General features: G+C 43.2%; 1 protein-coding gene across 4 annotated transcripts in view; it reads right to left on the bottom strand.

Moving 5' to 3' along the window:
* The window catches only part of cables1 (Cdk5 and Abl enzyme substrate 1), a 56423-nt gene that overhangs the window by 6027 nt on the left and 34079 nt on the right, over window positions 1–16317 (bottom strand). For 2 of the 4 annotated variants that reach the window (XM_034183886.1, XM_034183888.1), the window contains 3 exons: window positions 2387–2492; window positions 1227–1383; window positions 966–1069 (listed from right to left, as the gene is read on the bottom strand). In XM_034183886.1, coding sequence (XP_034039777.1) covers window positions 966–1069; window positions 1227–1383; window positions 2387–2492 — 367 coding nt within the window. Of the gene's footprint in view, window positions 1–965; window positions 1070–1226; window positions 1384–2386; window positions 2496–16317 lie in introns of all 4 variants that reach the window. The other 2 variants (XM_034183885.1, XM_034183887.1) reach the window with 1 other exon arrangement.

Below are 16317 nucleotides of genomic sequence, written 5' to 3'. Positions count from 1 at the left end.
AAAAATTATTCTGTCATTTACAGTGAGGCAAATAAGTATTTGATCCACTGTCGATTTTGCAAGTTTTCCCAACTACTAAGAATGGAGAGGTCTGTAATTTTTATCATTCAACTGTGAGAGACAGAATCTATACAAAAAAAAAAAAAAAAAAAAAACGCCTTTTCACCAAGCTGCTTGCCTGTTGTCCTGTAGCCCATCCCAGCCTTGTGCAGGACTACAATTCTGTCCCTGGTGTCCTTAGACAGCTCTTTGGTCTTGGCTATGGTGGACAGGTTGGAGTGTGATTGATTGAGTGTGTGAACAGGTGTCTTTTATACGGGTAACAAGTTTAAACAGGTGCAATTAATACAGGTAAAGAGTGCAGAATAAGAGGGCTTCTTAAAGAAAAATTAACAGGTCTGTGAGAGCCAGAATTCTTGCTGGTTGGTAGGTGATCAGATACTTATTTTATGCAATAAAATGCAAATTAAGTATTTAAAAATCATACAGTGTGATTTTCTGGATTTTTTTTTTTTAGATTTTGTCTCTCACAGTTGAAGTGTACGTATGATAAAAATTACAGACCTCTCCATTCTTGTAGGTGGAAAAACTTGCAAAAATCGACAGTGGACCAAATATTTATTTGCCTCATTGTATGTGGACATATATACCTCAAACAACCCTAAAATCTGACTGTTGTACTCCCAGGGTTTACCTATGGTGTAAGTGTTAAGTGTGTATGTTGTGCTGTTACTTAGTGTCCACACATACACAGCGCATAGATGCAGGCATGAAGACATAATGTCCTCTATATTTTATACAAAGTGGTGGGACATAATGTAAAAAAATAGTGCTTTCTTTGGATTGGGGGGGGGGGGGGGGGGGGCTCTATCTCAGCGAGTTAAAGTTTTCGATCTACATGTTTCCACTCTGCTGTGAAAAGGGCTGTTGTTGTGGTGTTGGAAACAGCTGGAGGACTTTCTCACCATGTAGGAGGGAAATATGAGAACTCTCTTGTGTTTTCCACAAGGCCACTGAGGGTCATCCAGCAGATTGGGGTCATACTCGCGAAAGTCCCCCAGATCATTCCCTGCCGTCGTCACAAACACAAAAGCCACAAGTTACCATCTGCACAACTCCTTTTCAGTAAAAATGAACCTAAAAAACAACGCCGACAGCAGAGAGCGAGCGCTCAAAACGCCGGCAGAGCGGTGACGAATAAATGAGCGCGGTGTCGGTGCACTAACCCGTGTCCAGGCTGCTCTGGTTGCTGTTGGCTCTGCCCAAACTCAGGCTGCGGTGGCTGGTGTTCCGACACTGAGTGAAGGACGAGGTGGAGTCGATGGTGTTCCTGCGACCGCCCAGCACGTTGGTGGGATAGAGGAACTGTGTGTAGGACACAGTCTGCAGACACAGGGGGAGTTAGGCCGTCCGCCATTTACACGCGAGCCCGCAAACATCTCACACTTCCAGTTATAATGCACATTAAACCAGTGTGTGCTAAAAATAAAATGAAACTCTTCTTTCCCACATGCACGGAGACGTGCTTATCCCTACGACCGGTTAACAAGTTAGTCATTTTCTACCCTCATTACAAGAATGCAGAGCCGAATTCAGCAGGGAGCGCCGCTCACGCTGGGAGGCCTTGTTGCATTTGGGATCTGATCACAACATCATGGAGAACATCTGCACCATGATCCCTCTTAATATTTCAATTACAAAAAAGGGACCGACTTAGAGTTGATTCATTTCTTCAACATTTTCAGTGACTTCCTGTTAAACACGCAGTGTTTTTGTATTTGGTCACATGACTTCAAAACAAAACCTGTTTTAATGTATCTTTTTATAGTGAAATGTGACTGAGTTTCTGCTGCACATCAAAGTCCTACAATTCTCCAACTGTGGGAAAAAAACCCCAACAACGATCCACTTTGCTATTAAATTTAGGCCTGAAATAGTTTTGAACTTTTTTACACCTCAACATTTTCCTTTGATAGAGGTTATTAAAGATGTGATTCACCAGCAGCTGTTTGTAAAACCCAACTAATTTTAATGAAACTTAATGGAAGAGGCGGGGCATGGGCCAAGTAAGTACACAAACCATTTTGGTGGCGATCCACAACAATGACCTTGATTCCAACTTGTTCTTCGATTCAGACTCCGTTGATCCTAAATACAAGATCAAAGGAATCGGGATCTAATTTTAGCTATCGGGATCAGAGGTGAACATGTGGGATCTCAGCCCATCTACAGGTGTACTTTGGTCTAGAATAGATTCAGATGGACAGTTTTTTCAGAAAGAGTGGGGTGCTGGCAGAGGTCTGCGCTGTAACTAACCCTCATGGTTAATGTTGTTGTCAGATATAACCCCTCCTAATCCACATGCACACGTCTGCCGGGCTCTCACCTTTCCATCAGCTCCTAATTCCACCCCCTCCAGGCCGATCACCATCTCTTTGGCATTGACGCTGCCCGACGGGTGTCGCTGACGCCCCCCTTCCGGTTTTAGATCCCTGCTGAAAATAATAGCTTTAGAACTTTCTCCGTCTGAACCGTTGCCGTCAGCATCACAGATCAGACCTTCATTGATCTGCTTCATGGCATGGCCTTATTTTACTATTTGCTCTTGGCTCTGGGTAGATTTCAGGGGAATCAGATATAAAGTGCGCCCTTGGGAGGAAAGCAAACTATGGTTCCTCGCACGTCTCCTACTGTGGGAGAATTACAGGAGGTCAAAGGCTTGAAGAGTGGGCGGAGCCAAAAGTGAAGGACCCTCCACTCAGGAGATTCTAAATAGGCCAAAATATTTGTTGTATTTAATGTCTGCTGCTGAGAACAAACAAACCATGACAATTGTGCAAATTTAAAATCTTTACTTCTTGAGCCAGAAAAGCGAATATCGCAGAAATTTGCACTTTCGAAAAATTTAGAAATGAAGACAACCTCACTGTGACAATCCTGTCTTAACTTTGGTGCAAAATTATTGTCAAGATGCAAAATGTTTATTTTGGCAACAAGGGAACACTTTCAGAAAATGAAAAATTACCATGGTAATGGCCAAAATCCATTCATCACCCAGATCTCAGTAACCTCTGAGGTGGCCAGAGAAACCCAGAAAGTTTATTTGATCCAATCGAACAAGTTTCCTGAAAGTAAATAAAAATTCCTTGATCGTATTCCTCACTGTATCTTAGTAACCACGAGTCGTTAATTTCAACGTTAATTGAAAAAAAAAAATGGGGGGGGTGGTGGCTTTTGTAAAATTTTTAAAATCTATAGCCTTTTCCGCCATTTTTGGTAAGGTAACACTGACTCTTGTCATATTTACCTCCACCAAGAAAGTTGTCTGTCTGAACAGCCTGGAGCCCATAATTTTTCATATATCTTTAGGAATTTTTTTTTTTTTACTGAAGATCCATATCCTGATAGGCAAGAATCAGTTAAATTTTCAAGGTCAAAGTCAGGAACAATCCCTATCTTTGTCATTGAACGAATTTTTAAAAATTCATACCTCTGTCAAAAAAGATCAAATTCCTTTCATATGTGAGCGTGTTATGTAGGATGGTATGCTTTATCAAAGTTTGATCTGGATCTGATCCAGATTACAGATTTTGTGGCCATTTAAATTTAACATTGAAACCCCCATTTAATGTATATTTTACATTATATCTTAATCAAACGTGCCCCAATTAGTCATATTTGAAAGTGAGGTGCAGACTGACACTATCACCTGACAACGTTTGATCTGGATCTGATCTGGATTGTGGATTTTGTGGACATTTGAATTTATTATTGAAAAGCCCATTTGATGTACATTTTGCATTATATCTCAATCAAAAGTTCCTCAATCACTCTCATTTGTGACGCTGAGGTACAAACTGGCACTCTCAATGAACAGACTAAGTTTGAGCTGCATCTGATCCATATTGTGGATTTAGTGGATATTTGATAACACTGAAAAGTCCTTTTGATCTATATTTTGTATTATAGTTTAACTTATGAAAAGCCACTTCTAACAGTACTTTGACCTTAAATTCTTCCCAAGGTAAAATAATCGATGGAATTGGGAACTAGTATTGGCAGAGGTTTGTGCTCTGCAAGCACGGTGCTCTAGTTATTTTAAAATCACTGTAAATCTTCTAATTCCGCATGCAGCAGCTTTTAGTCCGTTTACGCATGATCTTCCCCATATTTTATCCCACCTTTGGTTTGCGGCTCCCCCAGTTGCACCACTGAGACGACACAGCAGATCTGTTGACTTGTGAGCTGGGGCATTGTCTTGATGGAACAGCACCCCTTTCGTCAGCTTTCCTGGTCACTTCTTTTTGATAGCCTCGCGTAACTGTCTCAGTAGGTTAGAATAGTACTGTCCATTTATGGTTTGTCCCTTTTCAAGATAGTCCACGAACACAATGCCCTTGGCATCCCAGAAAACTGAAACCATGACCTTCCCCGCAGACGAAACAACCTTAGCCTTCATTGGAGGTGGTGACCTTGGGTGTTTCCACTGCATTGATTGTTTTTTTTGTCTCTGGTTCAAAGTGGTGAACCCAACACTCATCCTGGGTAAGAAAATGTTCCATGTAACTGGCTGGATCCTCTTCAAATTGCGCCAAGTTTGCTTTCGACATGACTAGCCTGGTGCGTTTCTGATCAGGTGTCAGAAGACGTGGCACCCACCGAGCTGACACCTTTGACATTCCAAGTTCTTCATGCAGAATGTGTTCAATTCTCTCACGGGATATTCCCACAGCATCTGCTAGCTGATTAATCGTCGATCATCTGTCGTCCATCACCATTTCATGAACAAGGTCAATGTTTTTCTGGGTTGTGGCTGTTGCAGGCCGCCCAGACCTTGGGTCGTCTTCAAGGCTCTCTCTGCCCCTCTTAAATTCAGCTGCCCACTTCTGCACTGTAGATATAGAGGAAGCTTCATCCTCTAATGTTGCAACCATATCCGCATGAATGTCCTTGGGCTTTAACCCCTTGTTATGCAGGTACTTAATCACACCGCAATGCCAGATTTTGTCCATTTTTGCCGTTTCCCTCTACCACGAACTTTCAAACTTGGCTATGAACCACAAACTACCTCACAACCTGGAAGAAAAAAAACAGTCATCAGAAGAGTTGAACTTAATGCATGCCAAGTTTTATTGAAATGGCATTTCTCCTTATTCAGAATCAGAAGTAGTTTATTGCCAGGGCCAGTGAACAGGATTCACAGACTAGGAATTTGCTTCGGTACAATGGTGCAACATTAAGAAGAGATAAAATGCTAGGATAAAATATAACGTGTGTCAAAATAAGATAAAATATAAGATAAAAAAAAGAAATATGAAAGGCTGTGTGCAACAGAAAAACAGAGAAACAGAAAAAACAGTGCAGTGGGAGGAGTGCAATTAAAAACCAAAGTACATTGTCTAAAGTGACCCGTGATAAAATGATAAAGTGACAGAGTTAAGCTTAAGGTGACTGAGTTATGAGGTGTTCATGAGTCTAACGGCAGAGGGGAAGAAACTGTTCTTATGGCGGGAGGTTCTGGTCCGGATGGACCGTAGCCTCCTGCCTGAGGGGAGTGGTTTGAATAGACCGTGTGCAGGGTGAGAAGGGTCAGCTGTGATCTGACCTGCTCGGCCCAGAGTCCTGGAGACGCGCAGGTCATGGAGAGATGGAAGGCTACAGCCGATCACCTTCTCAGCAGAGGCCACAATGCGCTGCAGTCTGTGTCTGTCCCTGGCTGTGGCCCCGGCGTACCACACCGTGATGGAGGAGCAGAGGATGGACTCGATGATGGCCGTGTAGAACTGCACCATCAGCTGGACAGGCAGCTTGGCCTTCTTCAGCTGCCTCAGGAAGTACATCCTCTGCTGGGCCTTCTTGATGAGGGAGCTGATGGTTGACTCCCACTTGAGGTCCTGGGTGATGGTGGTGCCGAGGAAGTGGTGACAGACCACAGTGGTGATGGGGCTGTTGGTGAGGGCGAGGGAGGGCGGGGGGGCTGTGGCTTTCCTGAAGTCCATGATCATCTCCACTGTTTTCTGGGCGTTGAGCTCCAAGTTGTTGCGGCTGCACCAGGTCACCAGCCGGTCCACCTCCCTCCTGTAGGCAGACTCATCCCCATCCGAAATGAGTCCGATGAGGGTGGTGTCGTCCGCAAACTTGATGAGCTTTACAGAGTCGTGGCTGGAGGTGCAGCAGTTAGTGTAGAGGGAGAAGAGCAGCGGGGAAAGGACACAGCCCTGTGGAGATCCTGTGCTGACAGCCCGAGTGTTCGAGATATTTTTTCCTAGCCTCACACGCCGACTCCGGTCCGTCAGGAAGTCTGTGATCCACCTGCAGGTGGAGTTGGGCACGTGGAGCAGAGAAAGCTTGTCCTGGAGCAAAGCTGGAAGGATGGTGTTGAATGCAGAGCTGAAGTCCACAAACAGGATCCTAGTGTAGGTTCCTGGGGAGTCCAGGTGCTGCAGGATGGAGTGCAGGGCCAGGTTTATGGCATCATCTACAGACCTGTTGGCTCTGTAGGCAAACTGCAGGGGGTCGGTGATGGACTTCAGGTGGGATAAAACCAGGCGTTCGAAGGTCTTCATGACTACAGACGTGAGAGCCACAGGACGGTAGTCATTAAGTCCAGTGACGCGTGGTTTCTTGGGGACTGGAACTATGATTGAGGACTTGAAACAGACTGGAACATGGCATGACTCCAGGGAGGTGTTGAAGATCCCCGTGAAGACTGGGGCCAGCTCATCAGCACAGTGTCTCAGGGTGGCAGGAGAGACACAGTCTGGGCCCGGGGCCTTACGTGGATTCAGCCTTTTGAAATGTCTCCTCGCGTCATCCTCTTGGACCGAGAGGGCAACAGGGGGAGTGGGGAGGGCAGCAGTGAGGGGGGAGGTCCAGAGTGTTTGAATATCCAGTTGTGTGGGGGGTGGAGAGGTGTGAGTCCTTGTCTTCAAAGCGTGAATAGAAGACATTCAGGTCGTTGGCCAGCTTCAGGTCATCAATAGAACAAGGTGCTTTGGGCTTGTAGTTGGTGATCTCTTTCAGCCCCCTCTACACAGAGGCCGAGTCGTTGGCAGAGAACCTTTGCTGCAGACGTGAACTGTACATGGATTTAGCCTTTACCACCTCCTTGCTAAATCTGTACTTTGCACCTCTATAGCTGTCTCTGTCTCCTTCTCTGAAAGCCACCTCTTTCTGCTGACGGAGCTGCTGGAGTTTAGGTGTGAACCAGGGCTTTTCATTGTTATATCTCACCCTGGTGCGCTGTGGGATGATGCTGTCTTCACAGAAATGAATATATGACGTCACAGTGTCCGTGTAGTCATCTAGACTGTCTGTTGAAGCCTCAAACATATCCCAATCCGTGGTGGCCAAGCACACGCGTAGCTCCTCTACAGCTTCATTGCTCCACACTTTAGACGTCCTCACAACAGGTTTAGAGAGTTTAAGTCTCTGTCTGTACGTGGGGATCAAGTGGACCATCAAGTGATCTGAGAGTCCCAAAGCTGCATGGGCCACCGCGCGATAGGCGCCGCTCACTGTCGTGTAACAATGATCTAACGTGCTCCCTTCTCTGGTCGGGCATTTAACAAACTGTATTTTGGCAATTCCTGACTGAGATTCCCTTTGTTAAAATCACCGAGAATTATAACAAGAGAATCCGAAAAGTCTCTCTCCACGCTCATAATCTGATCCGCGAGCACGCGCTCGGCCTCGTGCACGTCCGCGCTCGGTGGAATATACACAGAGCAAAGTATGAAAGAGTTAAACTCACGTGGAGAGTAGAACGGTGTGCAGTTTATGAGGAGATATTCCAGAGAGGGACAGCAGTGTTGGGAGATCACAGTCACATCGGCGCACCAGGCGTTGTTGATATAGAAGCAGAGTCCTCCACCTCTTGTTTTTCCACCAGAGAGTGCTCAGTCTCTGTATGTGCGGAGGAGTAGGAATCCCTCTAGTTGGAGCGCGCAGTCCGGTGTCTGTGCATTTAACCACGTCTCTGTGAAGCACAGTACACAAGATGAGGAGAAATCTCTATTCTTCTTCATCAGCAGTGCCAGCTCATCCATCTTGTTGTGGAGTGAGCGGACGTTGGAGAGAAATATCCCAGGTAGGGGCGTGCACGTGCCCCTTCATCTGAGGCGCACGAGAGCTCCAGCTCGTTTTCCTCTCCGCCGTCGTCTCACTTTTTTGGCCAAAAAGTGAACGGTGAGCCTTCTTGGTGAGCCTTAGAACTTTTCAGCCTACCCTCGTACATATAACCACAGATTTTTTAACTTGAAAAACAGTCAAGAACCTCAAGTTTGTATATGATATAAATTAAACCCCCTACCCCCATAAATAAATGTCAAATGAGCGATCTCAGTGAAATAATCACCTCCCAACCCATATGTCAGTTATAGCAAAAAATATCCTTTCATGTGTATGAGACGACTTAGCAGAATGTAGAGAATTACACTGAACTACAAGTGATTGTGACATAGAAGAGAAATTAGTTTTGATGCCAAAATATACAGTATAATAATGAAACCCCCAAATAAAACTGCTTAGGACATAAATGGGTCATGTACCCTGGTACAAAAAACAAAACAAAAAACTAACTGCTTCCAATAATGACATTTTTTCTCTCAAAATAGCACAAAAAATAAATAAAAAAAAAAAACTTGCTTTGGCAGAAAGCAACGTATATGTCCACACACAGACGTGCACGTATGACAGTTTGTGTAAAGATTCTTGACCTGCTGCAATTACCCTGATTGCTACGGGGTGTTTTCCAGCGCTGGATAAGCCGTGCATTTATTTATTTTTGCTCCACATGATGTAGATTTCAGCCAAACCACATAAATGTAAAAATCGTCTGCTGCAGAATCACTTTATTACAGCAGGACATCAGTCTCGCAGCAACTCAGATATATGTGGATCTGCTGAGAATTCTCATGTCTGAAAAATATAGTCCGAAGTCACATTTGGTTGAAATTTATGAAAGTGAAACAACTTATTCAAATTTAATATGTTCTCAGCAGGCATTAAATCACAACACTGCTCATCCACAGACACTCTTCATTTTTAATAGCTGGATTTTGCTTTTCAGGGGAACATTGCCAGATAATGGAGAGACAGAGAGCGAGTGGACACAGCGGGCCCTCACATGACCGCCGTAGTGTTTGGGTGACGCGTAGGGACGCTGTACTAGAATGAAAACCGTGTTATCTGGCAAATAGGCACATCAGGACATGATGTTGTTGACAGATGGACCACAGACACGGAGATCCCCAGGCACCAAACAATACAGAACAGCAAGGGGGGGGTAAGCTTTCTATGAGAATCCTTAAAGAAGCCATCCAGGAAACAAAAGGCTGCACTTCAGTCTGCTGAAAATAAGGACAAATGACATGAAAAGCCGATGTTGCTTATGAGCAGCATGCAGGAAGAGGAATCACTGGTTTCAAACATTTGCATGTTAGTCGTGTTATAATAAACACCAACGTGTTTGTGCCTCAACAGATGCGTCCAAAAATAACATCAAGTAAACAAAAGCTCTGTGACCACGTTACATTCACAAAAACATGGAACGTCCAGAGCAGTTTGACTCACCGTTATTTGCCCTCAGCAATAAATATTAATACAACTGGAAGAGCTGTGGCCGCTTTGGGATACTTCAGAGCGCCATACTTCAACGCTCACATAAACAGTTTGACTGAGCCGACTGGTTTCTATCAACAACAACAACAACTTCCCCACAGTATCGTCCAAGTACAGCCTGTGACGCCGAGTCCATCGCTTCAGGTTATTAACTGACCCGCAGTGCTCACTTCAGATTGTTTGATGACAAATAATGTGTTATGACTGCAACTCAATTTTGGCCGCAGATTCTAGATTTATTTATTTGCACTCAACAAAAACATAAATGCAAGTTTTTTTCACTCCCGTTTTTCACAGGCTTGGGTGGTGAAAGAGCCACGATTTCGTCTATGCAGACAAGAGGCTTATTTCTCTCAAAGTGTATTAAAAAGCTTGTTAAAATTTGATAGTTTGCTGACATCATCCACCTGGCAGGTGCGGTGTATCAAGATGCTGATTAGGCGCGATTATTGCACATGTGACTGGTCATAGTAAGAAGGAATAAATAAAAGGTCCAGTCACCACAGAGACTAGACAGAAATAGAAAACTTCCACTGGAATTTTTCCTGAATGTGACTAAAAATGAACTAAACTTTGACCTCAGTCCTCCATCAGAGCTGTTGCTTGTGAAGTGAATGTTCCTTTCACTTCCACAAACTGCCTCCAGTGTTGTTTCCAAGAATCTGGCAGGCCTTGCTTCCCATGTGTAACCACCAAGCGGCAACACTTGAGCATGAATTTTGCCCCTACAGCGGAAGTTATTTTTCTTGTAGTTCCTTGACTGGCCACATGAGGCTGATTCCAAAACAGAGCACCTTACCATAGGACTCTATGTTAAAATGTCCAGCTTTAGAGCAGAAATAAACATGTTTACAGCCTGGTACAAAAAACGGTTTTGCTCTGTATAGACAGTTTCCACCTCCATGACAACTGTACGGGGGTAAACGTCTTAGTTTAATAAGTCTTAAGAAATAAACTTCAGTGACTCCTCGGCTTATAGCCTCCGACTGTAACTCAGAGTCTGCGAGCAGCGGCCACTCGCCGTTGCTGCTATGTCTGTCTGTCTGAAGTATTTTATTACAAATGCCTGTAATAATCTGGCTTATTGTGCGGTGAAACATCCTAATGGATCATCTAAAACATCCCTCCTGCAAGTCACACTCAGTGAAACTCTCGCCTTTTTTAATGTTGTACGCTAACAGTGTTAGCACTCTTAGCAGTTGTCGTAGGCCCGCTTAATGCGCGGTTACTGAGGAAGCACGCGGCATGCCACAGGTATTAAAGGCACTGCGCTGGTTTGAATCATATTTATCTAATAGATTACAATTTGTTCATGTAAATGGGGAATCTTCTTCACAGACTAAGGTTAATTATGGAGTTCCACAAGGTTCTGTGCTACGACCAATTTTATTCATTTTATACGTTTCCCTTAGGCAGTATTATTAGACGGCATTGCTTAAATTTTCATTGTTACGCAGATGATACCCAGCTTTATCTATCCATGAAGCCAGAGGACACACACCAATTAGCTAAACTGCAGGATTGTCTTACAGACATAAAGACATGGATGACCTCTAATTTCCTGCTTTTAAACTCAGATAAAACTGAAGTTATTGTACTTGGCCCCACAAATCTTAGACACATGGTGTCTAACCAGATCCTTACGCTGGATGGCATTACCCTGACCTCTAGTAATACTGTGAGAAATCTTGGAGTCATTTTTGATCAGGATATGTCATTCAATGCGCATATTAAACAAATATGTAGGACTGCTTTTTTGCATTTGCACAATATCTCTAAAATTAGAAAGGTCTTGTCTCAGAGTGATGCTGAAAAACTAATTCATGCATTTATTTCCTCTAGGCTGGACTATTGTAATTCATTATTATCAGGTTGCCCTAGACGTTCTCTGAAAAGCCTTCAGTTAATTCAAAATGCTGCAGCTAGAGTACTAACAGGGACTAGAAGGAGAGAGCATATCTCACCCATATTGGCCTCTCTTCATTGGCTTCCTGTTAATTCTAGAATAGAATTTAAAATTCTTCTTCTTACTTATAAGGTTTTGAATAATCAGGTCCCATCTTATCTTAGGGACCTCATAGTACCATATAACCCCAATAGAGCGCTTCGCTCTCAGACTGCAGGCTTACTTGTAGTTCCTAGGGTTTGTAAGAGTAGAATGAGAGGCAGAGCCTTCAGCTTTCAGGCTCCTCTCCTGTGAAACCAGCTCCCAATTCAGATCAGGGAGACAGACACCCTCTCTACTTTTAAGATTAGGCTTAAAACTTTCCTTTTTGCTAAAGCTTATAGTTAGGGCTGGATCGGGTGACCCTGAACCATCCCTTAGTTATGCTGCTATAGACTTAGACTGCTGAGGGGTTCCCATGATGCACTGAGTGTTTCTTTCTCTTTTTGCTCTGTATGCACCACTCTGCATTTAATCATTAGTGATTGATCTCTGCTCCCCTCCACAGCATGTCTTTTTCCTGGTTCTCTCCCTCAGCCCCAACCAGTCCCAGCAGAAGACTGCCCCTCCCTGAGCCTGGTTCTGCTGGAGGTTTCTTCCTGTTAAAAGGGAGTTTTTCCTTCCCACTGTTGCCAAGTGCTTGCTCACAGGGGGTCGTTTTGACCGTTGGGGTTTTTCCGTAATTATTGTATGGCTTTTGCCTTACAATATAAAGCGCCTTGGGGCAACTGTTTGTTGTGATTTGGCGTTATATAAATAAAATTGATTTGATTTGATAACTTTTGCCATCCACACCAAAGTAAACTGTTAGGAAAACCACCTCGCAGTCTCCAAAAATATGATTTAATAAACACCTGAACTGAAGTTAGCCTGTTAGCTGGTGTTTTGGACTCAGAGAGGAGTACGTTGGCTGGGAAGTGCAAATCAAAATTAGAAAATGCAAAAGAAATTTACAAAAGGCAGAACACTTACAAGTCCCGAAACAAATTTACCAAATGCTGAACATGATGGAAGGCAAATGTACCTAACGACAGACATTCCCCTTCCGTCACATTTGACATTTCTTGTAAAAGTGTTTGACTGTTTGTAAAACTGTTTTTACACTTCCCAGCCAGCGTAAGGAGCATGTTTAGGCTTTTCTTGGTCATACACAGAGCCACCCATGCTCCACCCATTTTTACATTAAGGAGTTCATTGTAAATCAGTGTGGGTGAGGCTCTCAGCATGGCAACACCAAGAAAAGGGGGTCATTTTGCCTGTTCTGATTCTCTATAGAAGACCAATGGGTGACATAATGCATACTTTGTCCATTATATATATATATGTCTGTGTGTGTGTGTACACACACAGTCTACGGTAACCACACATGCCCAGGACTGCTACATCTGGCTTTATCAACCTGAGAGATCATTTGCAATCAGCCATCCAGACAGCTGGCTTGGACAACTGAAGAATTTCTGCAAAAACTGTCAGAAAGCATCTCAGGAAAAGTCACCTGAGTGGTTGTCCTCCTCACTGGGGTCTTGATCTGACTGCAGTCCATCACTGTAGCCGACTTGACTGAGCAAATGCTCATCTTTAACAGTGTGGGACACTTTGTATGAATCTTGGTTTAACCTGTACTGAGCAGACGGCACACAGACTACGGTGTCATATGGGCAAGTGGTTTGCTGATGTCAAAACCAGAAAGTGGCCCATCGTGATGATGGGATTATAGTACAGGTGGGCATAAACTATGGACGACCACAGGTGCATTTTATTGACAGCAATTTGAATGTACAGCCTGTGATGAGGTCGAGTACATAAAAAACCTGTCAAAATCATGAAAAGCATTTAAAAAAACAAAAAAAACAAATTAAGAATGGTGCAACACTGATCTAAGTTTATAACTTCAAATTCTTGTTCAAAAAGATGAGACATCTACATCATCTACCCACTGACCCAAATGCATGCAGCTCAGTGGTCCTGAAAAGCAAATGCTCAGGGAAACGTGGAAAACAGTATTTTCTGGAGCTGTGTATTTGCAGCTGCACAGGGAAAAGATGACGGACACTTTGTTCTCAACTCCTGAAATTTGAGAGATTCTTTCAATATTTGGATCCAGAAGTGCACTGACCCTGCAGCAAGCGATCTCCAGCGGAGTACGAGGCTGTTTATACAGGCTGTGTCCATGATGTGAACACACAGCTGTACTCCCTCCACTCACTGTGATTTTACTGCAAGTGCCTCAAAATTAATGCAGTTATCTTCAAAAACATGTCACCATGGCAAGAAATCACACCTACATAAACTCTGCAATTAATCTGTGGTTCACGCATGCCAAACCGTGAGGAGCGGTCCGTATGGATCAACTTTGATCTGTGACGCCATTGCCTATGTAAATAATTATTAAAGAACATGATTTTGTGTTTTTGTGTAAGACACAGAGTATAAGTCACCAGACCTCCAAAACTAGTAAAAAAAAAAAAAAAATACGTGACTGATACTTCGAAAAATACAGTCAGCCTTTTGTGTGTATAAACATTTTGAAGCCTTTACTTGAATTCATGAAAATGGGAGCAAAAACAAAATTTTGAGTGGTTGTAGTGACTACAGTGATCTGAACAGTAATCCCATTTTATATCCAGCCCACTCTTACGTTTTTTTTTTTTCGTGCTCCCGTGACAAAATGAATCAAATTTTCATGATGGGGTTTTTTTTAACTCATTATTACTACATTAATATTACTACATTATTACTAACTCCTACCCCCAACCTTTACCATAACCACCCCGACCCCCGTTTCACTTTTAATTTCATGCAGCCATCACGGAATGAATTAGAATGAATTTGTGCTGCCGTGACGGAAATGAGGCGCTTTTTCTCACAATATCACGAACCAATAGATTAATGTATATTTCGTGCTGCTGAACCACGACTTGCCGTGAGACTGGGTTGTTTATGTCAGTAGGTGACACTGTTGCATTGCCAATTACAGATTAAGAAATCAAGAAAATAGTGACAGAAGAGCAGCTTCATAGAGTACTAAAGTGATGACATCACCGTCTCCTGTCAACCGCTTGGCTGCTTCAAATACAAACAGTTGCCAGAGTTAAAATGAATGTATTCACAATACCCTTGTGACAGTCCTACTTTTTTAATGAGCCAAAACCACGACATCAAGGGGAAAAAAATAAATAAAAATATCACAGCAAATCTGATCATGTAGAAAGTTGTAATTATTTTCTAAGTGACTGAGAAATTTTGCAAACGAGCATGAAATAAGCCAGTTACAATGCTGTGATAAGTGCTGCTGTTAGTTCTGTTGTTGTGGGTGCTGGAGTCTAGTTTCATGCATGTTGTTGGTCTACTTCTTACCGCAGTCCGTCAGATCATTTTTTACAGTGCTCTTGCTATAAATCCTTCTATACGTAATAAATGAGCAGATGATCACACGGTAAAAGCGACCACACTGCTATAAAACTGGAGTCCTTCCAGTGTCTAATTCTGGTCTTGAAAGCTTTGGGGAAAAACTGGAGCGTCTGCAAGCGCTCCACATGCCAAGTCAGTATTCTGTCACCAAAGAAACATGTTACCATATTTGAGACAGGACAGGAGAGCTGAGAATCTCATTCATTGTTCACTGGAACTCAGCTCCATTACCAAGAAAAATAATAAAATCTTTCTGCGAGGGAAGATTTAAAAAAAAAAAAAAAAAAAAAAAACCCTGTTCATGACAGTTTGCCAAATATAATGTTTTCTATTCAGATGGCTGACTGGGGCAAACAAACTGTGTCAATTAGCAGCCAGAAGCAGTTAAACATGTGTATTCAGTAGCCCTGGGGGTTCATTAACCTTTGACCTTACACTGATCATCTGTCTTAGGAATTTCCACATATTGAGCCTTTTATGCTCCTCACTGCCCCCTAATGTGGACCTGTTGTTTGACGTTCCATCAGGTTTGTTTCATTTCCTGCAAAACAAAAGATTTGGGTGATGCCACATCAACGCTGCACCACACAGCAGGACTCTAAAATGTTCTGAGAACCACTGTATAGTTTTACTTTAAAAGGAGCATTGCTGTGAAAATACATTTTTTAAAAATCATTTTTCAGGAAAATATGTTAGTAGATTCATGTCCCACAATCAGCCTGTGCTACAACTAAAATCTGACCTGAAACAGCTCGTTTTGCACTTCTGTGACATATGTCACACAAGTGGACGTCCGTCTCTGAGACACGCCAGTGGAGTCATTTTGTGTGACACACTCACGATGACTGTGGGAGAGAGAACAGAAGCCACCTCTCTGACAGGAGAAGGAGCACATCTGATGCACAGGAACAGATTGTTTCTTTAGCAATCCAAAAACAGGGTCTTTCAAATGCATCGCCTCAGTGTCTGAAGGTATTTGTTTGTTTGTTTTTTGGGCTACAAATTTCAATGTTTGTTTTAAGGCTCCATATTGGTGACCTATTAGCTTGCTGAACAGCTTTATAATATCGCCCATTTAAAAACAAACGACTCATAAGCAGATAAGACTGGTAACACGGGGGGGGGGGGGGGGGGGGGCATGTTGTGTAGACCAAACAAACATCAACTCCAAGCCAGACTGGTGGACCATTAAACCAGTGTATACCACATGATGCAAAAGTTAAGAAGAACAAGAACCTCCGGAAGATTGCCCTTAGGACGGTCTACCACTGCAGATTTTTGATCCCGACACATATAAATAGATAGAATACCCATTTGGGATCTGAACTCGGGAGTAGTAT

Source organism: Thalassophryne amazonica, chromosome 12, assembly GCF_902500255.1.
Source record: "Thalassophryne amazonica chromosome 12, fThaAma1.1, whole genome shotgun sequence".
In the NCBI taxonomy this organism is placed as follows: domain Eukaryota; kingdom Metazoa; phylum Chordata; class Actinopteri; order Batrachoidiformes; family Batrachoididae; genus Thalassophryne; species Thalassophryne amazonica.
This window is presented reverse-complemented; position numbering and strand designations above follow the sequence as displayed.